This window comes from Vespa crabro, chromosome 9, assembly GCF_910589235.1.
Source record: "Vespa crabro chromosome 9, iyVesCrab1.2, whole genome shotgun sequence".
NCBI classification, from domain to species: domain Eukaryota; kingdom Metazoa; phylum Arthropoda; class Insecta; order Hymenoptera; family Vespidae; genus Vespa; species Vespa crabro.
In genome coordinates this window covers 8,415,902-8,439,421 of record NC_060963.1, presented here as the reverse complement: position 1 = coordinate 8,439,421, position 23,520 = coordinate 8,415,902, and the positions used below count along the sequence as shown (strand labels likewise).

At 33.2% G+C, this 23,520-nt stretch overlaps 1 protein-coding gene across 4 annotated transcripts; it reads left to right on the top strand.

Annotated features, from left to right (window-relative positions):
* The first annotated feature begins 1,315 nt into the window (after positions 1 to 1,315).
* Positions 1,316 to 22,255, top strand: LOC124426997 (metabotropic glutamate receptor). 4 transcript variants are annotated; one of them, XM_046969386.1, is made up of 6 exons: positions 1,316 to 3,031; positions 4,785 to 8,311; positions 11,295 to 12,118; positions 16,022 to 16,134; positions 17,473 to 18,604; positions 20,500 to 22,255. In XM_046969386.1, the coding sequence occupies exons 2-6, from the start codon at positions 7,764 to 7,766 to the stop codon at positions 20,646 to 20,648; spliced, it is 2,766 nt and encodes a 921-aa protein (XP_046825342.1). In that variant the 5' UTR covers positions 1,316 to 3,031; positions 4,785 to 7,763; the 3' UTR covers positions 20,649 to 22,255. The 4 variants fall into 4 exon arrangements, with proteins under 4 accessions (XP_046825342.1, XP_046825341.1, XP_046825340.1 ...); XM_046969385.1 differs by having other exon boundaries at positions 1,316 to 3,185; XM_046969384.1 differs by lacking the exon at positions 1,316 to 3,031 and having other exon boundaries at positions 4,473 to 4,954; positions 5,082 to 8,311.
* The last annotated feature ends 1,265 nt before the right edge of the window (positions 22,256 to 23,520 follow it).

The following is a 23,520-nucleotide window of genomic DNA, read 5'->3' as shown; positions in this document are numbered from 1 at the left end:
GCATCTATGCATACGTATGTGTGCGTCTGAATACGTAAACATTTTAGAAAATTTATACTATAAAATATACAACAATGGACGGCATCAATGACGTATCAAAATTAAAAATAGACAATATCCGTTTTACTTTTCAATTTTCTATATTTTCGGAATCAATTTTGTACTTATCTTTTATATATAAATAAATTGAGAGAGAGAGAGAGAGAGAGAGAGAGAGAGAGAGAAAGAGAAAGAAAGAGAGAGAAAAGATAAATCGTACTAATTCAATTATAACAATTTTTCAGCTCGTCTTTGTATTCGTTATAATTTATAAGTATACTTATACGTAGGCGTAAATATTCTATTGCATCGAAATTTATTTTGCTCATAGGTTTGAGCTTTATCTTTCGTTTATATTTGATATTTGTTGATGTAGTATAATAAAATAAGCTAGGAAAAGTTTACTTCTTAAACAATAGAGCTGTATCTTTGTAATGAAAATATCCCAGCATAAGATCGTAAATAGTAAAAGTACCTTCTAGATATAATTTAAAATTTTAATGAGCAATAATATTTAACGGTACCATTAGAAAAACTTCAGGTATAGTTATTCGTAATTGAACATTTTAGAAATTCGAGGTCAACATATATCTTTTATTTTATACTTACATATAAAAGGTATATAAAAGATGTGAATGCATAGATAAGTCTGTTGAATTGCGTATGCAAAGTGTACTCAGTTGCATTGACAAATTTGTTTTGTATAATGATGAACGAATGAGTAAAATTAAAAATATGTATGAACCATCGTATATATGCGTGCGTACATATATGGACATGTACATAACAGTGGAGAGACTTAAGTATTCGTACAATAAAAATGTATTTTTAAATGTGCGAATTTACATTACATTTTTAAATATGCATAACGATTAAGACATTTTTGTTTATCTATCTCTTTGTGCATACATGCCTAATTATAAATGAAACTTTGTTTATTTAAGCGTTTTACTCTTTTGAAATAATTACAAACTTCAGTATTGCATAATTCTAATTTCTCCTTTTCAAGAACGATATTCGCTTTTGAAGTAGCTTACGCACACCGATACACACGCTTTACATGTACGATAAAAGAATTTGAGGACGCCATATTGGAATCATTTTTCATATCATTTCGATGCAAAGAGATTTCTTCTTTCTTTTTTGTTCTTTTCTTTTCTTTTCTTTTCGGATTAAAATACTAGAAATATTTAAGTCATATGATCAGATCAAAAACAGCAAAGTAAAAAAAATGTATAATAAGAATGATTTTAATGATTCTATGGTTATTTTATAGAAGCGAGGATATGCTCGAGAATGAAAAGAACTTTGACGGAAAATAAAAGGAAAGGAAAGAAAAGAAAAGAAAAAAAAATAATAAAGAAAAAGGAACGTAGAGAAGCACTTGGAGAAGAAGAAAAATATACCAGAGCTTTTAAGGATGGGCCGAGTGGAATTTCGTTTTTCAAATGTCAATGAAGGAACTCGCTTCGCGTTTGGATATGCTGACGTCAAAGCGTCGTACTCGAAAATCGATGCTAAAAATACGAAAAATTTTCCTTGAAAGAAATCAAAGACTGAAAAAGAATAAAACACAATAATGGAACACTTTCAATTCAATGAGAAAAAGAATTCCATATATCTGTATTTTAAAACTCGAACAAGAAAATATGATATATAAATACGCGAATCCTTTTTTCCTATTTAGATAGTATAGCTAGGAACGAATTTTAAATTTCTTGTATAATTTTAAATATCTTTTGAAAGAAGGAATATGAAACGGACGCTTCGAAAAGCATCCTGGAATATTTCTGTCCTATCGCACGATAAATACCGATACGGCTGCCTAGTCTCGTTAAATTAAGTTCGATGGATCGATATTCGATGGATCGTATCTACTACAAATAGTTAAGTCCATTCCGATCGATCTAGGCAAATATTTTGGACGTAAGGTAACATCCGATAAAATTGTCAAGTCTGAAAACCTTTAAAAGGACTGATACAACCCTTGATCTTATTCATTCTATTTTTTTCTTTTCTTATTGTTTGTAGCAGAAAAAGAGGAAAGGTTGTAATAACAACAGGTTTGAAGTTACGATAAGATATCGTCCTCGCCACGGCACAAACGTTTATCCTTGCACTTACTGGAACTAAAGAAGCGCGAGTGAATAAACGAGTGAACGGGGATAAAAGGAGGAAGAGAGAAGGTTCTTCGACGGTGAAGCACGTCACGGCGTTTAACCTATCGTTCGTGCGAATGTGCGAAGTATACATTGGGTGGCACTGCCACTTGGAGGTAGTAGTGGTAGTGATGGTGGTGATGGCGATAAGAGGGGGTAGAGTAGCTTAGAGAATAGAGTGGGGATAGATAGAAGCGCGAAACAGTGGCGCGAGAGTGAGCTTGGTACTGCGATAGAGAACGAGTAAAAGAGAGAGAGAGAAAGAAAGAGAAGAAAGAGAGAAAAGAGAGAAAAGAGAGGATAGAGAAAGGAAAGAGAGAGAAAAAGAAGAGGAAGGAGAGAGGAGAGAAAAAGAGAGAGAGAGAGAGGGGATAAAATAGCGTCGAGAGTGACGAGGGTAGCCGAAAGGGTAGGCAAGAGGATAGAGAAGTAGTGGGGGATGGAAAAGGGGCAAGAGGGTAGGAAAGGCCGGCCGGCCAGTCGTGCTGTGGCGGCAACTTGGAGATCGTCGCTTATCCGTACTCTTCCCTGAACGACGATGTTTTCAAACAACGATCCTTTGGTTCGTCCTATCGACAATTTTCGAGGACGGATCGTCGAAATCACGAGGGATGAAACACCTCGATGGACGGTCGATGAGTCTCACCGAACAGCCACCCTCTTCTCTACTGTCGTCGTTTAGGAGGAGACAGGACAAGGAGAACAAGGAAAAAAAAGAGGAAGAGAGAGGATAACGCGACGAGAAGAAAACAACGTCTCTCTGTCTTTTTAAATCGATCTTATTTTCTCGCGATCTTGGTTGCTGATTCTCGAGTCCACGCCTACGTGAAAGAGTGAGAGAGAGAGAGAGAGAGAGAGAGAGAGAGAGAGAGAGAGCGAGAGAGAGAGCGAGAGAGACAGAGATGGAGAGAAAGAGAGAGGGATGATCTCCGCGGAAGCTGCAGTTGCACGGCAATTGCGCGATTACTTTTCGCGACAGCTTGCTTGGTAAACATAGAAAACAAAGCGAGCAAAAAAAGATATACATATATATATATTATATATATATATATATATATATATATATATATATATATATATATATATATATATATAAAGGAAGAGAGTAACTTGTTTTTCCGAGCATCGAGTCATCTCGCGCAAGCATCGTCGAGATTATCGATTCGATACGTATCATATTCCAACATGCTATCATCGAAGCTCGTTATTTCGACTTTCATTTTTGGAGTAAGATAGATAGATAGATAGATAGATAGATAGATAGATAGATAGATAGATAGGGAGAGAAAAAAAAGAGAAAGAAAAAGGGAAATAGAAAGAGAGAGAGAGAGAGAGAGAGAGAGAGAGAGAGAGAGAGAGAGACGGAGCAAATCACAGTTAGCCTCCAATCTCTGCATGCGTGGGTGCGTGTGTTCGTTCGACGATCCATTTTCTTTCTTCTATCTTAAGGTGCGTGATTTCGTGCGTGTGTGGATCTATTAGGCAACAAAAAATATTATGTATCTCTGACATATGAATGAAAGAGAAGAACAAAAATAGAGGAAAGAGAGAAAGAAAGAGAGATAATGAGGGAGAGAGAAAAAGAGATAAAAAGGGAAAGAGTGAGGAAAGAGATGGATGAAAAGGGAACACGTTATTTAGGTCAGTCAGCAATTTTCGTGCTCGAGTCTTTGAACGTCTACCCTTCAAAGAAAGAGAGAGAAAAAGAGAAAGAAAGGGTGCGAGATTTTAGCAAAAGAAACTGGAGGATAGAGGTGAATAATATTTTTTAGAAAAGAAACTGGACATTGGTAAAGAGCGTGAATCGAGTACCGCATGTTAGAAATTCGCTTTTGTGGTTATCGCCCTTTTCTTTCTCTCCCTCTCTTTCTCTCTCTCTCTCTCTCTTTCTCTTTTCGACCTTTGAACTTTCATTCACTCTTCTCACGCCCCACGATACGCTCTTCTCACTTTCTTATTGTAACGTATGTACATATCTCGAAAAAGTAGATGAATTTGATATGCATACACGTGCGTATTCCGAGACTCTTCAAAAGTAGCACGATTAAAATATGTCGTTCTCTTTATATGTATGTATATATATATATATATATATATATATATATATATATATATATGTATATATATATAATATATATGTAACTTATATTATACATACATATGTACACACGCACGCACGCGCGTATACGCACACACACGCACAAATATATATATATATATATATATATATAGATGTATAGATTTCTCTTTTACACTCGTTTTTCTCTTTGGAAGAAAATATCGCAGTGACGAGCATCGATTTTCAAGCTTGAATTTTTAGCTGGTGATTTAGCGGATTGAACGAGAACTGATACGGATGTGAGACTTTTATCTTCGGAAAGAAGTTTTCTCTTTCTTTCTCTCTTTCTCACTTTCCTTCTCTCCCTTTCTCCTTCTCTTCCTGAAGGTGAAAAGAGGAAAGAAGAGAAGGTCTGAAAGGACTTCTTTCTCTTTTTCTTCTTGCGTGGGAAAATAACAAGTTACCAGTGAACCACGAGGAAGTTCAACATCGTGACGTGATATTGATTTGTTTTTGTTGAAACACAGATTCAGAGAGGAAGAAGAATAGAGAGAGAGGGAGGAAGAGAAAGTGGGAGAAAGAAAGAAATAGAAATAAAAAAGGCAGGAAGAGGAGAGTAGCAACGTCGAAGAGGAATGTGTGTCAGGACACTCGATACTCGACGATTCTCTCGTGACTGGACCAAGGATAAGTTGGAGTGAGAGAAAAAGAAAGATCGATATATATATATATATATATATATAATTACATATATTTATATATATATAGTTACATATATTTATATATATATATATATATATATATATATATATATAAATATATAGAGATATGTATACACGTACATTGCATTGCGTCGTTCGGACGTTTGTTGGAGAAGAAGAAAAGGAGGAGAAAGAAAAGAAGAACGTTAGCTTCCCAGCTATCGTCAGGACTAGCCGGAAATTTGAAGGATGAGAACCAGACCAAGAAAGAAATATCTCAACAGGATAACATCAATTTGCGAGCTCCGAGAAGGAAACCGATCGACGATTATCGATCCTCGTTGTCTTGTCTCATTCTCGCACCACCATTTCCCTTTCTTCTGTTTTGAGCTTTTAAACTTCGATCAAAAAAAAGATTGATCAGTCCGGAATTGACGATTGATCTCAAAACCGCGAGTTTGCCGAGAAATTATTATTATTATTATTAGCATTATCATCATCAATATTATTATCATCATTACTATTATTATTATTATCATCCCAAGAATTTACTCCTAGTCGAATAATTTCGTCAGGACGAAAATTTCTTTAAACGAGAAAGAGGCGAGTACCATTAATACGGCGAGCACTGTAAGAAAAAATTGTTCAGTATACGTCCGTAGAATTCGTTTAGGATTCGAGTTGAGCTCGAAGTGGCTCGAGCACGTTGAGTTAGTAAAATCCGAGTTTGAAGGATCACAGGGAGCGTGACACGAATTAGAACTCATTTAGTAAAGTGTCGCTCATTTGAAGAGGTCGTATACTGAAAAGAAAAAGAGAAAGAAAGAGAGAGAGAGAGAGAGAAAGAAAAAGAGAGAGAAAGAGAAAGAGAGAGAAAGAGAGAAAGAGAGAGAGAGAGAGAAGAGAAAGAAACGAAATCGTAAAAGGGCTTTGCAGTGATCGAATATCAAGAGGAAAAGCATCGGTAAAAGGACCACAACCAGAGATCTTGCGATGTTACTGTTTTTCGCTCAGACGAAAAGAAATTAGGGTTGGGAGTTAAAAGCGATATTTGCGATGAAGGGAACAGCGAAAAAGTCGTGGAAGGAAGCATCGAAGGAGGAGGAAAGCACGCTAAAAGAGGAAGTGCTGAAACATATCGCGGAAATTCGAATCCATTGCAGCGTAAAGGAGAGAGCAGGAAAATAAAGGCTGGAGGTAAAAGGGAGAGAAAAAGAGAAATAGGGAAGTGAAGGAAAGAAGAGAACGCCACTTCGCTGTTTCAAGGTTTCTGTCAAAGAAAACGGGTCGGTTCGTCGAGCTATCCGAGAAAGCAACATTTTTTGATCAATATATATATATATATATATATATATGCATCTATATATGTATGTATGTATGTATGTATGTATGTATGTATGTATGTATATAAAAAGATAAAGAAAGAAAAAGAGAGAGAAAGAGAGAGAGAAAGAGAGAGAGAAAAAAGAAAGGGAGGTCGGAAACGAAACTAAGCTAAGGAGAAACACATTTTCTTGGTGAATTGGAGAGAACCATATGACATTGAACGGATGGCCCGACTTTGGATAAAAGTTCAACATTTTTGCAAAAGTTTTATTTGGAGGAAGAGGACGTAGTTTCGAGAAGTAAGAGTAGTGATACAAAAAGAGGAAGGAAAGGACGGCTCCTTCTGATTCTAGAGAAGAAAGAAGAAGTAGAAGAAAAAGCAAAAGTTCCGGCGACGACGAAAATGCCGAGATTGCTTGCAAATTAGACGTCCGGAGTTGAATGCTGGGATCGTGAACAAGAACCTGAATCATCGAGAAAGAAAGTTGAGGAAAATATCGTATCTCGAGTTTTTAGAAACAAGAAAGATTTAGTTCTGTATAGGGCTAGTTCGAATGGCAATTGATCCAATCGGTTTGTGATCGAGATCAATAGAAAATTTGTGGCAAACGATGGTTCAACAGTGATGGCGCTGTTTCAACAGCAATCAAGTTTCATGCTTGAAGCTTTTGAGAAGCGATCGGCAAGTTAACAACGTCGTTCTTCGTCGAACGTATCGGCTCCGCATATCCGGCTTTTAGATGAATAATTTTGCGGACAACTTCCGCCATGTGATTGGAAACTTGGATATAGCTAATGCATCCACGACCTATATAAGCTTCATACATCAGATTTGAAGTTTCACGAACAAGCTATCTCTCGATCAGAATTTATCGATCGATAACAACGTTTTATATTTATTTATTTAATCAATGGAAGATGTTTATAATGATCGACAAATTAACATTTTTCGATAAAAGATAAGATAACGGAAGAACGTTTAATTTTAAGTCAGTTGAGGCGGCATCTTGCGTGAGTTTCGATCTATTTTAAAAGAAAATCGACTGCGCAATCTTGACGGAAGAGTACGAACTAACGAATAAACAAGATGATCTCTAGTTCTGATCGTTCTTTGCCTCCGCTTAGAATGGAAGGAAAATGTTTCAAGATCGATCGAAGGATATAAATTCTTAGAAAATTCAACGAAGATTTCAAGATACTCGACATGTGTCTTTGAAGTGTCTCGCCTAACAACTTTTTGAACTTTTATTCGATAAGTGAATAAACGAAGGAGATGCCTACGAGTTATAAAACGTGGAAAAGCCTAAAAACGTTGAAAATAACAATAATGACCATTATGAATGTTAGAAAAGTTAAATGTTAATCTTAAAAGAAAGCAACGAATACATAATCGATCGAAAGAAAATAAGCTAATCTAAAAGATGCGATCTTCATTCGATTCGGAAAAGTAGCGCTCGATGTTTTCTTATTCTCGTCAAAATGAGACGCTCTTTATTACACACGTTGGTCCTTTTGATGACGCTTCAGCAGTTACCGTCGATTAGTCGATCTCGAATACACAGTGAAAGGGAGTCCGTTTTGATACCAGGCGATATCGTTCTCGGTGGTCTGTTTCCCGTCCACGAGAAAGGCGGTTCCGCTTGCGGACCAAACGTCTACAATCGTGGCGTTCAACGACTCGAGGCGATGCTCTTTGCGGTCGATCAAATCAACAGAGAGACCAGGATATTGCCGGACATCATGTTGGGTGTACACATCCTGGACACTTGTGGAAGAGACACCTACGCTCTCAATCAGAGTCTACACTTCGTTCGCGCTTCACTTTCAAATTTGGATATAAGCGTGCTCGAGTGTGCAGATCGATCAACGCCCAGAGTAAAGAAGACAGCTAGTGCTGGACCGATCTTTGGCGTCATTGGTGGATCCTACAGTTCTGTATCGCTTCAGGTTGCCAATCTGTTGCGCCTCTTTCACATACCACAAATATCACCAGCATCCACGGCCAAGGCTCTTAGTGACAAAACCAGGTTTGTTTTTTTTTACATTATCTCTTTCTTTTATTTATAATACTACGAGAATAAATAAAAAGAAGATGACGAGATCAGTTTTCAATATTCTTTTCTTTCCACCTATACATTAACCCTTGATGAGATTATGTAACTCGTGTATATTTTTTCTTTTACTTCATTTTTCTTTTTTCCACAAAATTAATTGATAATTCATATATCCTAAGGTTATATTTGTGTTAGTATATTATAGGTATACTATAAATTTCATGTTATATAATATCATGTCTTCTCTTAGATACAACTAAAAGAACTAAATTGAGTTATAGAGGGTAAAAAAAATCACCAGTTCCGCGTGATCGAATATTTTCGTATTTTTGCAATAGGCATGTCTTCGATGCTATTTGCGTTAATAGCTACCAATATTTTAAATATTTTTTCACAATTTCTATCTTTTCCATCAAATATATAATTAGTTATAAATGTTTCAATTTTTCTTTATAGGATTGAATTGTAATTATTTGTAAATCTTTATAACGTATATTTGATATATTTGGTACATTGATTTTTGGTATGAATTTCAAAATAATTCACTTAATCATCTAGACTGAAAATGACATGTATTTTTATAGAAATACGTATGAATCACTGCATGTGTTTAGAAGTATATCATGTAGGAAGAAATATATTACATATAATTCTAATATTTATCTCACTATTTTTAATATAAAATTCCTAAAAAATTCATAATATGCCTAAAACTGTTTTTTTTCTTTTTTTTTCTTTTTTTGTTTTTTTTTAAGTATATTTTTAGAGTTTGAACGTTTTCCATCGAATGCATGCGATTTTTGTCGTATTTGTAAATATTTGAAAGCACTGCTATTTTTTAAAAGCAGAAATCGAATCGAATATTTTGTTGAAAGTAATTTTATTTTCGATATAAATTTCAAATTAATTCTACAATCTGTTTTAATGGTAAAGTGAATGCACATGCACGCACACACACACGCAAGCGTGTTCACACTTACATACACACATTTAGACTTTTGTATGATCGAGAATTATAATTTTTGGATATTTCAAATAGTTTCAGAAATAATTATCCGGTAAAAATTTTCGTTTTATTCGGTACATATGTTCGTGTCTTTAAAAATGAAAAAGATCTTGTAATTGCTCGATTTGTAAAACTTTCGAACTAATTACAAACAGTTACGTTGTTCCGTGGACAATTTCAAAGAGAAAGAAAGAGCCACTTCTACTATTGCGTAACTTTATTTTAGAAAGGATTGCATAATGTGTCAAACATTCGCACGAAGTTACAGTTCTTATTAGAAAATGATACTAACAACGAATATTCTTTCAAAGGATTCTTTTGAATCGTGGTAAGTGATCAGGAAACTACATAGTAAATCGATGAAGTTGCCTTTCAATGTTACCTTTCAATCGTTCAAGATTTAAGTTTAGGAATTCACTTGATCGAGAGAGGATGAAATTGAAATTTGGTACTTGTTTTTGCATTTAGTTGTATTAGTAGTAGTAATGGTAGTAGCACAATAGAAATAAGAAAAACTATATACTTCAGTTCAGTTATATTCTTTTTCTATACTTTGTACTCAATTGGAGCACACTGTGTTGTCATTTTCATCTTAACGCAAGCCCCGAAAAGACTGCTTTTGTAACGTTGATATTGCTTTCGGTTTCATTAGGTATCCCTTAAAAAAGCTTTTCTTCCAACTTTTCCATTTGTTTTTATTCCGTTTATACTTCTACCGGTTTTTGTCTCGAAACGAATAGTTAAGAGAAGAGAGAAAGATATATATATATATATATATATATATATATATATATATATATATGCCACTAGTAATATTAAATATGTAGCAGTAAGAAAGAAAAGAAAAAAATTTTCATTTAACCAAGCAGTATTTAGTTAGACGAAAATGTATGCATATGTTCTCATGTATAAAAGGTGAAGATTTTCTCTTCGTACCCATTTTTATCATCGTTTTTTTTCTCACTTATTTTTATTCGTATATACATATCTTTTGTAATATTTTTTCTCTATTTTTATCATTCCTTCTCTTTCATTCTTTCTGTCATATTTTCTTTTTTTGTCTAATTTTTCTTTTTTTTTTCTTTCTCTATTCTCTTTCTCTATTTCCAAGTAATTTTTTTGTTATTCGCAAAATATGAAAAAATAAAAGAAAAGTCATTGATTGTTCGACGAAGGATATTATTAGATCTAAGCAGCTCGTCAGCAAAAAAAATTTGTAATGTCGTCTTTTTTGACGAAAAGGAAAAAAAATATACCCGGGAAAGGTCTTTCCTCTTAGAATCACGATATTGCTTGCAAACTTGCGTTCTTACAAACGACTCTTTTTCTCTGAAATCGAGAGTATCATCGGTGTATATCGATTGGCAGAGATACTGGCTTCTATCTGTATCCTGCGTAACCCAATTTGTCCCAAGGGCTCGATTATGGATCTCTCCGGAGAAACTTCGACGTCAACCCTCGAGACATCGAACGGAATTGCGTGTAGACCGTTGATACTTTCCGCATGTGTTGATCATTAAGATGATATACTATTTTGATTCTCAGAGGTTAGTGATTTTTATTTTCCTAAAACGAAAGCCGCGTTGATTTATTTGATTTCTCATGGGATGCTCTTGGTAAATTGAGCTTTACAACTTTTATTACATTTCAGTGAAACGTTTTAAATCCTGGTATTATTAAAATTAAAGAAAAGAAAAAGAGAAAAAGGACTACATAATCAATGCTCCAGAAATCTATTCTAATTAAAGTTTTGACGATGAACACATTTTTGTAGTTTTCAAACTGATGTATAGGATAATATATAAGTTTTAATGATTTTCAAGCCTTTTTATTTTTAATTTATATCAATTAGTATGTAGGTACGTATACACATACATATATATGACATGCTATAAATCGTTTGAATATAAATATTTGTTATAGTTACGTATAAATTCTCTTCTTGTACAGATTCGATTATTTTGCAAGGACAGTACCACCAGATACATTCCAGTCGATTGCTTTGGTCGATGTAGTGAAGAGCGCTAACTGGTCTTACGTATCGACCGTCTATTCAGAGGGTAGCTACGGCGAATATGGGATCGAAGTGTTCACGCGTGAAGCAATCGAGAGAAATGTTTGCATAGCAGCAGCAGTAAAGGTACCGAGTGCAGCAAACGACAAGATCTTCGACGATATTATTCAGAGATTGATAAAGAAGTCGAATGCTCGAGCAGTAGTCCTCTTCACTCGAGCCGAAGATGCGCGAGGAATTCTCGAAGCAACGAGGAGATCGAACCTCAGTCAACCATTTCAGTGGTTAGCCAGCGATGGTTGGGGCAGACAAATAAAGCTCGTCGAAGGTTTAGAGGAAGAAGCCGAAGGAGCGATTACCGTTGAACTTCAATCAAAAAATATTCCAGAATTCGACGAGTATATGGCAAACTTAACGCCAGAAAACAATCATAGAAATCCTTGGTTCGCCGAATATTGGGAAGAAGTTTTTAGTTGTGATTTAAAGAAAAACACTAAGTCTCAACATCAGGCACATACTACGATTTCATCAACAAATGGTGCAAGGAAGATTTGTAATCCTGAATTTAGATTGACACCAAGCAGAGGATACGAACAAGAATCTAAAGTCCAATTCGTTGTTGATGCTGTTTATGCGTTTGCATTGGCTCTTCATAATCTTCAAAGTGATCTCTGTGGTAAGAAAGGAGTCTGTCCTGCGATGGCTAATTACGATCGCGGTGCTTTCTACAGGGATTATCTTTTGAACGTTTCCTTCAAAGGTAAATTCGATTTTTATATTTCTTTATTATTTTTTCTTTTTATTTATTTTTTATTTTTTATTTATTCGAACGAATGGGTCTTGATCGATATTTCGTGTCACGTTGATCTAACTCTTATCTATAACAAAACATATCGTATATATGAACGTATTTTATATATTCGAATACTGCGAAACGATCATCCTTTCCAACGTAAATCAAATTCATTTCTTGCTAATACGCGACCGAGAAAAGCAAGGACTATTTACTAGGTTCATACGCAGTAAACTAAACGTTCGATTGTATAAATTCCCGAGAATTTACACAATCGGATATAAAAGTGAAAATGGAAAGATTGTTAGAAATTCTCAATTTTCTTATTGATTGCTCGATTTTAATTATACTTGCTGTATCAACATAAGACAAGATCAATCGATGCGAAAGAATTTTTTGTAGATTTTTTTCTTTTTTCAGCGGAAAATACTCGATAAAAAACGTTGAAAATAAAACGTTTAATTCTTCGCATACTTCCTAATAAATGTCAAAATTCTTTGAAAATTTAATATAGAAAAAATTATTCGATCAAAAAAAAGTGTCCGAATATTTCTGCGACTGACTGTATATAACAGAACGGCGACTACTATCGATCGGAAGCATTTAGTTCAGCGAAGTTACCTTTTTTTTCTTTTTTTTCTTTTCCTTCCGATAAAATGACATTTAGTCAAGGATAAGTAAGAAGGATAAAAATATTTTCGAATGAAATTTTCTAAGTCGAATCAACGTGACACCGATTTGCATTTATTTTATATTACAATAATACGTTCTATAACCGATAGTTCGAAAATCATAAAAAACAATGTAAGATCGATCGATCACGTGCGAAAGAAACAAGCGAACGTATACATAGTTGGGTATCCCTCGAGTTTCTTTTGCGTTAGTAATCGATCATTTTATCCTTGAAGATATAAAGTCGTTAAAGGAAATATTCTAGATACAAATGGAAATTATCGTAGACGGAGTAGAATTCATATGTCATAAGGGGAAAGGTACAGTCCAGGATGAGGTTAGATTAAGAAAAACATTTATCGAGGTCAGAACTTCGACAAATAGACGCATCACACAACAGAAATATTTATAGCATGTTCGAATTTATTTCTTGAGTGAGAAGATCAAATGAAAAGAAGCTGTGGAATGGGGAAGGAAGAGGGTGGTGGTAGGGGTTTGGGAATGGGGACTGTTTTTAGATAGGAAGAAGTAGAACTTTTGTTGATTCTATGAGTTCGTGATGAGATGATACGTGTATTATTAAACGGAATATCTCGAATTGAATCGGATTCATCCGACGGGCGTACCATTATCGATTCGTGTCACGAACGTACACGCGACGATATCGCACGAAATGCGCAGGAGATAATGGCTCTCGCATTTATTCCTCGCCGGCTGCGTTTTTAGGCTAGCAGCAGCCTAGAACGTCGGCTCAAATATTAAGGTCACGCCGTTGCAGGTACTTTCAGTGATAAAGGGAATACGAACTTTCTCCGCGGAGTCTCTTTTCTTTGATCTCTTTCCCGATTCGATAACCGCGTTGAAATTCATATTATTATTATTAAACTTCAATCTCAGTAATCTCCTTTGCGAATATATGGATCTTCTTAATATCTATGTATCTTGCTACTTAAGTACAGTTACAAAGGGAATGAACTGTGAAATTTTTCTTTAATATTTAGTATTTAGGTTACAAATAAATGTTAAATGGACGATGTTAAGCTGTTTTTTTCCTTTCTTTTTTTTCCAAATAAATGTTTGTCAGGGGGAAAAAATATTTGAGGATAAATTAAAGATTAATATATTCATGTATATCAAATATGAATTGCGACAATATCTTGAATGTCATTTGTAAAATATATTTACTTAAAATTATAATCGTTTTTTAAGAAAATTTCAAAATTACCAATAGATCGATGATGTCAATCGTATAGACAGGTGGTTTGAAAATTATTTTTTTTATCACTCGTTACAACTATATAAGATAATCGAGGAATTAGAAGAGAAACGTGTCAATCGATCGATCAATCGATTAATCGAAGAATAGGTAGAAATGTATACCTATGTACGGTATACATAATTCAGCCAATTATTTCACACCGATTAATTAGTAAGCGACGATTTACTTTGACTCCCATAGCGTGACTCGCTCGCTATTATATTAGCTTCATGGATAATACAATAGAACGAGGAAATTACGTTACGCGATGTCCGTCTATTTAGGTCACTGAACAAGAAGATCTCCCAATGATATTTTCGAATAAAGGGAATACTCCATGAGCCATCGAAGACGATCGTGTCTTTTCTGATCAATGTATTCTATAAACTTTATTATTATTATTATTATTATTATTACTATTATTATGATTTCTTTTTTCTTCATCAGAATCATACAATGAAATCATATCATGGAATCGTAAAAATCATTCAAAAGAACACACGTGATTTTCATCTTTTCCATTGATTCTTCGCCATAAACCCACATAATTTTAAAGATATACACTTATATATTTGTATTTCTGATCTTATTTCATTTTTTCGTCACCATATTAATTGATAATTATAATATTTCTAATAAAGGGATTAAATGAAATTTTTTTTCTTTCTTTCATTTTCTTTTTGTTCTTTATTTCTTTAATAGTCGAAAATAGCGTAAAATAAAATGCATTACTATAATAATACCAAGCGTATGTTATCAATCTTCATTTACGAAGAAGATCGAAGGTCGTAGCACATGCATTCGATTCGTGAAAGATAAGACATTGTTCGACAATAAGAAACGAATCAATAAGGCCATCAAGACTTATAGAATGTTCGTAGTCTTAATAATCAGACATTTTCCGTGTATGCGCATTCATCGCGTGCGATTAACCACCAATTCGTCATATCCTATTCGTCGTTGCTATATACATTAGCAAATTCTTATCGATTTGCGCAAGTATTCCTTCGTATCTCTTTGTTCTCAGTACTCGATGTACCGAGTAATAAAACGATGATCTAAGTTGAATTCACGAAGAGAGAGTATCGACGAAAAGAATATGTTTCCATTATTTTCGAAAATCATCTTATCACTTTTAAATCTGTTAAAGTCATTTAATCTATCTTAACTGTTTCAAAAAAAGAAACTTAAGTCTTTTTATGTCTCCAACGATATGGTGTCAATGAAAAATACAGTCTTTTTTTTCTAAAAGAATTAGAACATTTAATAACTATATTTTATTAATTAGATTTTGCTTCATTATCTACGATTAAAACATTTCGATTTTTTTATAGTAAGTAAATGCCACATACTTGTAACTATTCAACCCTTTGCACTATAATTAGTTTCTTAATTTCTTTTCAACCAATTCTAACTTGACTTTTTCCTACTTTTGATATTTCATATAAATCTGTACATAATTAGTAAATTTTTCAATAGAACTATCCGCTATTGATTTTTTTTATTAAGATTTCTGGGGGAAAAATACTGTTATCGGTTGCAAAATGTTATTGTTAAAAAAATTAACATGACATTGAAAAGAAAAAAGACTGTTAAATTATGCAATTTTCTAAATCACATTGTTGAAATCGGAATTAGATGATTAAGATTAGGACGTACTCCAACGGACGAGATATTCTATTAGAACAAAACTGTAAGAGCAAAAATTCAGAACAAACAATATGCATTTTCTTCGAAAACAAAATTCGAAAAGGAAACTCTTGGTGGCAGTTATCTCTACTGAAGGTTCTTGGAAAAGGATAACCGCTTTTCACGGCCCTCCCAACCGATATATTTTCAAAACCCATTCGTTGCAGCTTCACCGAGTGTACCTTCGCGATATTACGTGCCATTTCACGGGCCAAGCCTCGAAGGTATTCAGATTTTCAGTCATTTTCCAGACGCCGCAGGCAGCGAGGTGAAATTCGACGAACACGGTGACGGTCTGGCAAGATACGAAATCCTGAATTTCCGAAAGTCGAATCTCAGCGGTACCGATGGCTATCATTATCGGGCAAGTACAAAGATGATAAGAGAAACAGACAATAAAATAAAGAAAAAGAAAAAAACAAAATAAAAAAGAAGGGGAAAAAAGGAGAAGAGAGAAACGAGTTTCCTCTCAGATACCACTCCTTCCTTTTTTCCTCACAATTAATTAACGTTCGTGAAAATCCGCAAAAAAGAAAAATCGCATTTGTAGAACCTCCGTTTAATTCGCTTTCTTCGAATTACTTTTGTAAAAGTCGCGTTCGAACTGACACGAAAGCTATCATCCTCTCTTATTGTCTCCGTCGGAAACTTTCCACAAATCGTCTCTCTGTCTCTGTCTCTCTCTTTCTCTCTCTCTCTCTCTCTCCCTCCCTCTCTCTTTCTTTTCTTTTCATTTCTTTTCTTTTATTTTCTTTTATTTTCTTTTATTTTCCCTCTCAATTTGTATTTTTTTATGAATTTTTATGCTTTTCGACAAATCATAACTTCTAAATATGCCTAATTAATATTTTGTCTTATCGTGAATAACGATGAATCATTTAATTATATCAGATCTCTTCTCCTTTCATGGCAAATATAAATTCTTGTTCCGTTAAAACCGTACGTAGTCCGGTTAGCCAACAATCGTCGACTATTTTATTGAATTAGCATCAATTAATTTATAGTTACATGCTACTATAGTTGAAATAAATATTTCATAAAAGCGTATAAACGAAGATATTTATTAGAGCATGAGAGAAATTTTCTTCTTTTTTCCTATTAGTCATATTCTCGGAAATATACTTAGCTAGCTAGCTCTCAAGCGATTTTCCAGGGAACAATCAAGCTTCGTTAATAAAACGTGATGTTGAAAGCGTGAAAATCCTTTTTATTTGCATATTTTATAGTACAAACTTTCTGTAATATCTTTGTATGTGAGATATCGGATCAGAACTTGTCCATGTTTTATTCCATATATTAATTCTTTTTTTTAATTTTTTTATTTTCTATTTGTTTTTATTCTTATTCAAATAAAATATTCTCTAAAGAAGATAAATTTATGATTGCAATGGGACGTAAAATCTAATATTTGCATTTCTGAATTTAAAAAGATAAAGAGAAAGAGAGAAACAGATAGCTATCTGACCATTTAACGTTATTGGATCTCGAAAAAATATAACTATCTCAATATCATATATCCGATTTACTATAAATTGCACGTATCTTATAAAAGGATTTGAAAGAAAAACATGTTGGAAGTTATATATATATATATAAAAGAGAAAGAGAGAGAAAAAGGGAGAAAGAGAGAGAGAGAGAGAGAGAGAGAGAGAGAAAGAGAAAGAAAGAAAGAGGGAGAAAATAAAAACGCAAAAGATTTCAGGTCGTAGGCAAATGGTACAACTCCTTGGATATTAAGACGGACGAGATGGTATGGGCACGAGGAACAAAAGACATACCAATCTCAGCATGCTCTTTACCCTGCGAATCAGGTATGATAAAGAAGCAACAGGGTGACACTTGTTGCTGGGTGTGCGATCAGTGCGAAGAGTACGAGTTCGTGTATGATGAGTACACCTGCATGGATTGCGGGCCAGGCTTGTGGCCTCACGTAGACAAAAAAAGTTGCTACCATTTACCGGTGAAGCATATCAAGTGGAGCAGCGCCTTTGCAATAGCACCAGCTGTGATTTCTTGTCTTGGGATATCAGCAACCTTGGCAGTGGCTTGTCTTCTCTTTCAACATCGAGACACTCCAGTAGTTCGTGCTTCTGGACGAGAGTTGACCGTTGTTCTTTTAGCTGGCGTTTTGGTCTGCTATTTGAATACGTTTTTGTTACTGGTAACACCAACGACAGTTACCTGTGTCCTTCAAAGATTTGGTGTAGGCGTGAGTTTCAGCGCCGTATACGGTGCTCTTCTTACCAAGACCAATCGTATCGCCAGAATATTCGATGCAGCTTCGAGATCTGCAGTGAGACCTCGATACATCAGTCCAACCTCACAAGTTTGCATAGCGGCCGCCTTGATAGCATTTCAAATCGTCCTGACTCTTGTATGGATGGTCGTCGAGCCACCGGGCACGCGATATTATTATCCCGATCGCAAACAGGTCATATTGAAATGTAACATTCAAGATATGAGCTTTCTCTTTTCTCAACTATACAACGCTATTCTGATCCTCGTCTCCACCGTTTATGCCGTAAAAACACGAAAGATACCAGAAAACTTTAACGAAAGCAAATTCATTGGCTTCACTATGTACACGACCTGTATTATCTGGCTTGGCTTTGTACCCATTTATTTCGGAACTGGAAACGCTCACGAGACCCAAATCACGACGCTCTGTGTCGCTATTAGTCTCAGCGCATCGGTTACCCTCGTTTGTCTATACGCACCCAAAGTCTACATTATCGTCTTCCAACCGGATAAAAATATACGAGGCAAAACTTTCATCAAGAGCAACACTTTAAAGAAACAGGGTAGCAGCGCTGGAACCTCTTCAGTCACGAAATGTGAGTGAAAGTAAATCGATTGGTTATTCGATTAGATTAGATTAAATTCGATTTAAATCGATTCGATTCGATTTTCATCTTTTATTCGTACTTCGTTATCTCGAATTAGACATATCGTTATCTAACATCCTTTCTTCTTATTCGAGATCGTAACAATATAAAGCAATTTTAAGTCAATCGATCATCTATCTTAAGGGAGTTTAATCTTTTATTTTTCCGATTATTCAATTTAATGAAGAACATCGACGTTTACAACATTGCAGTAAATTCAGACTTCTACGTGTGACGAGATAATTATAAACCCTACAATTACTCCTTCAAATTTGTTTCATCATGATAATGCCTTGCGGTATCTCCGAAATATCGAATTTTCGTCTTAAACTAAATATATATGAATGATAATAATAATATGTACATACGTAGGAGGAGAATTTTAATAATGACGAAACATCATGTTCTATGACACATTAAAACGTAACAACGAATGATAATCTTAATGCCTTACTACGACGCACAGTTTTGTCAATAAGCGTGACCTATTTTTTATGCGGTTTTAGACTCAATGTTTTTCTTTTTCTTTTTTCCGTCAAGATAAATCTAGCATATTTTCTATAATGTCTTTCAAAAGTTCTTTTTCTTTTCTTTTTTATCTTTGTATATTTTTTCGTTTTCGTTTTCGTTTTCATTTTCATTTTCGTTTTCTTAAACCAAATTTATTCGTATTTATTTCGGAAATAATTATCACAGTTGACAAAATGTAATGGACGTGACTTTAAAGCAAAAACAATGACAAAAATTAGTCAGATGAATTGCGAATTATGAAGAGACAGAAACGGTAATGAGAATACTCGGCAGGATGCCAAAGCGCTTTGTAACTGGCACTCTTTAATTAGACTGTACAGAGTACATTCGCTCTCGTACTATGTACATACGTACTTGGCCAGCTCGTATATTATCGCGATCGCATTCTACGCGTTCCATTTCATATTCCGATGTGAAATTCTTCGTTAAAACGCGGCGTACACGAAAGATGCGTTTACTGAATCAAGATTACAGCTTCGTTAAATTTTTTTCGTAAACTTTGTCAAATTATTCTAATTGTTGAAAAAACTTGGAGAAAGAAAAAAGAAAAGAAAAAAGGACGGCAATGGTTTTATACGAAACTTACAATAATATGCAAAGTTATCTTTTATTTTTTATCTGACTCTTAATCTTCTTCTCTTGGATCTGCTGTACCATTTAATTTTTAATTTTAGCCATTCGCATTGAATATACATTAATATTGAAAAGCATAATAGCGGGCAGTAATAATTAATAATCGGTGATGTTAGAATAGTACGTTAAAAAAAATAAATAATAATTCTATAAAACGAATTTATTTATTTACATGAATGAACGTAAAATATTAGATGTTATCCAATTTCTATTATAATTTATCTACTGACATTATGGATGTAAGGAAATATTCGGTCGAAGTCGTAACATGTGATGGTAATGAATTTATTAAATTATACTCATATGTACAGAGAGAGGATTTCTATCTCATCGTTCTCTTCATCAGAGATTTTATGAATATGTATTAGATCTTCTGGTGACTTTTTAGGTAAAAGATAATTTAAAACTGTTCAGGTATTATCTCGCAAGATAGAAAGACTTGATAAAATTGAGATTATTTACTTAGTTTTATCAATTCCCATTGATATGAAATGAATGATTCGTACGAATTTATCTGTTAACTTATCTATTTAAAAAATGATGAAAGACTCGATTCCGATATATATGATATAATATACATATATTGACATATATATATATATATACGTATATATATATATATATATATATCACTAAAAACCTAAAAATTAATGTTATCATATTATTATTTGGTATTTCAGATACTGCCTGCGAATTAGTCAGCGAAAGTATGCCTTTGCAAAGTGCACTCACAGCAGCCGTACAAACTTCGGTGGGCGTAACAGAAATCTCGCTTGCACCAAACTCGTCTAGCATGACAACTAATAACGAACAGGTGGCTCAATTGTAAATCGATTCGCCAATTACTTTTACGTACTTCGACATATTCGATAAATTTGAGACATATTCGACGAGTGGATAAGTGTAAATTACTGAAGGAAAAAAAGAAAAAATAATAATGCAATATTCCATCGTAAATTAATTTCTTCGATTAAGAAGAAAATAAAAAAAACGACGAGAGAAAGTTTACGAGACTGTGTGAATTAGAAAAAAGAAAATATAAAAATAAAAAAAAAAAGATAAAAAAAGACAAGATACAATATCGATCGATGTTATTTCATTCGCGAATTATGTACAAAGTACATATTTCATAATATACAATATTTCGAGAGTGTGTGTTGGAGTGCAAATATTATACCTTTATTGAGATAATGTTAAAACAATAATTTGCATAATTGATTAACTTAACAGACGACGTTCGTACGAATGCTTTGTTGTGTTTTGCGTCCTTAATTCATTAATACTATATTTATTAATGTATTACAAAACACAGTGTGTATATATATGTATATCAAGACCATCGATCAATCAACCACGATCATTGTTGTCGTTATTGTTACTGTTAACGTTATCCATGGTATATATATATATATATATATATATATATATATATATATATATATATATATACGTACATATGTATAAAAAGATAGATATATATCTATGTATGTAAAAAGTGTGCATCAAACGATTGTGTTGTATCACAAAAAATTCATAAATAAGAATAATTAATTTCGAATAATTCGCGAAAAAGACGAATGATTCAATCAAACCGATTTAGCGGACTTTCTTTATGAATATAAGTAAACGAGGAAATAATGAACGAAACCATCGTGTTTCGTTTTATTCTTTATATTGTTTTAAAGAAATTCTATTAAAATGTAACATAAAAATACGTGCTCGAAAGTTTCGTTCGATCATATAGGTGATAAATTCAATCTCAAGATACTTTTTGGAACTATCGGAAGACAGTGAAATTCTGATAGGAAAGAAAAGAATGGTGTGAAAGTTCCTTTTTAATTAATTCGAATGTTATCGATTTTACGATATGTTAGCAACATTTTAGAAATTTAATCTACGTTAGATATACATATTCGAATTAAATATTTATTTATTTACTTATTTATACTTCTTTGTACAGTCATTTTTATTTATTTATTTATCTATTTAGTATTATGAAATATTTGTAATTTATACTATGAAAGAAAAAGAAAAATAGAAGTTATCGAAAAACGAGCAATACAGATCTCAAACGTTTTAGATGAGAGAAATAAATATTTATTTTCAAATGATCTTGCATCTGCAAGATTTTCTCTCTCTCTCTCTCTCTCTCTCTCTCTCTCTCTCTCTCTCTCTCTCTTCATTGATCGTGCTCATCCTTGTATTATATTAATCACATTCATATATTCTTCGAAACAAGTCGAACAATTTTTCAAATGAACGTATGTATTTACTCGTTCGTTTTATACCTAAATCGCTTCGCACAATCGTTTATATTAATTTTCACATCTCGCTGCTATATCTGTATATTAGAATTCTGCGATCTTGTCAATAAAAGAAAAGAGAATGAAAAAAACAAACAAAAATAGAAAAAATAAAATAAAAAGAGAAGAACAAGGAAGTTGTACAATTACATGTTTAATTGCGTGTATCGTACAATAACTTTGCGGATTAGCACATTAGATTAAACATATAAGTCAACTAATTAAGTAAAAAATGTTTAGATAAATACAATTCGTTCTTCGTTTCAAAGTTTTCACATTTTTCGTTAAATATCTTTGAAAAAAATTTCGTCAAGCTTTTGAATTTTCCTTGTCACAATTCTGTTACCATCGCAAACATTTTTCTTACATAATATAATAAAGAAATAATGATATCAACTTAAACAGGTAAACAATTAAACGAATTACCTACTATTATTGTAAAAAAGCATCATTTAAGCATATTATTTATCGTCAATTACTAATATGAAAAAATTAAAAGCGAAAGATTTAAGAGATTTTCAAATAAATATTTAAACAATTTCAATATATTGTATATATGTGTATATATACACATACACACACGCACATACACATATATATACACTATATAAGAAGAAAAATATTTATAGAATATATGAAACATTTACATATATATTATAAGAACATAGAAGATATATAACTTAAATTATATAGAGTATATCTATGTGTGTGTGTTTGTGTGTATGTGTGTTCATCCTTGAAGCACAGGTAAGTAGAACTTAACAGACAAAATTCAAATTAAGGAAATTAATTAAATGAAAGTTCCTAGAAATGAAGATGCGAGTGGAAAGAAACTCGCTTCTCGATCTTAAAACGAAAGCTTAGATAACTACTGGTATTATCATGGAAATCTAATTTCTTATATTATATTATATTATATATATAAAATATATATAATATATAATATATTATATATATACACGTTTTTCCTTGTGAAATTCTAAAAAAAAGCCGATTGATAATACATTAATGCCTTGTCGTCAAAATCGTTGTTGTCGTAATCGTTGTCAAAATGAAAAATCATTATCACCGAACGTCTTAAATAGATTTCACATCGGCGGTAATCAACGCGTCATTTCCTGACGCGTTTTGAAGAGAGAGGAGTAAAGTATTTACCGAATTCATAACGATCATACATTTAAATATTTACATTCTTAAATATTAAGCAGTGGTGCTCATAAAATAAATAAAACGTAATTTATCGATTTATAATGAATGAGTAATAATCTTTCCAAAAAGAATATCTTATCATTATTAATTATTATTATTAATTATATTATTATTATTATTATTATTATTAATTTTTTTTCCTTTAACTACTTAAAGAGATAGAAAAAAGGAACAAATTTAAATAAAAGA

What these genes read in the sequence shown, in the direction of transcription:
- LOC124426997 (XM_046969386.1), top strand. Translation starts at nt 7,764, where the DNA reads ATGAGACGCTCTTTATTACACACGTTGGTCCTTTTGATGACGCTTCAG. An exon ending in GCTCTTAGTGACAAAACCAG is followed by an intron (nt 8,312 to 11,294) that starts GTTTGTTTTTTT and finishes CTTCTTGTACAG; the next exon opens with ATTCGATTATTTTGCAAGGA. An exon ending in TTTGAACGTTTCCTTCAAAG is followed by an intron (nt 12,119 to 16,021) that starts GTAAATTCGATT and finishes GTCATTTTCCAG; the next exon opens with ACGCCGCAGGCAGCGAGGTG.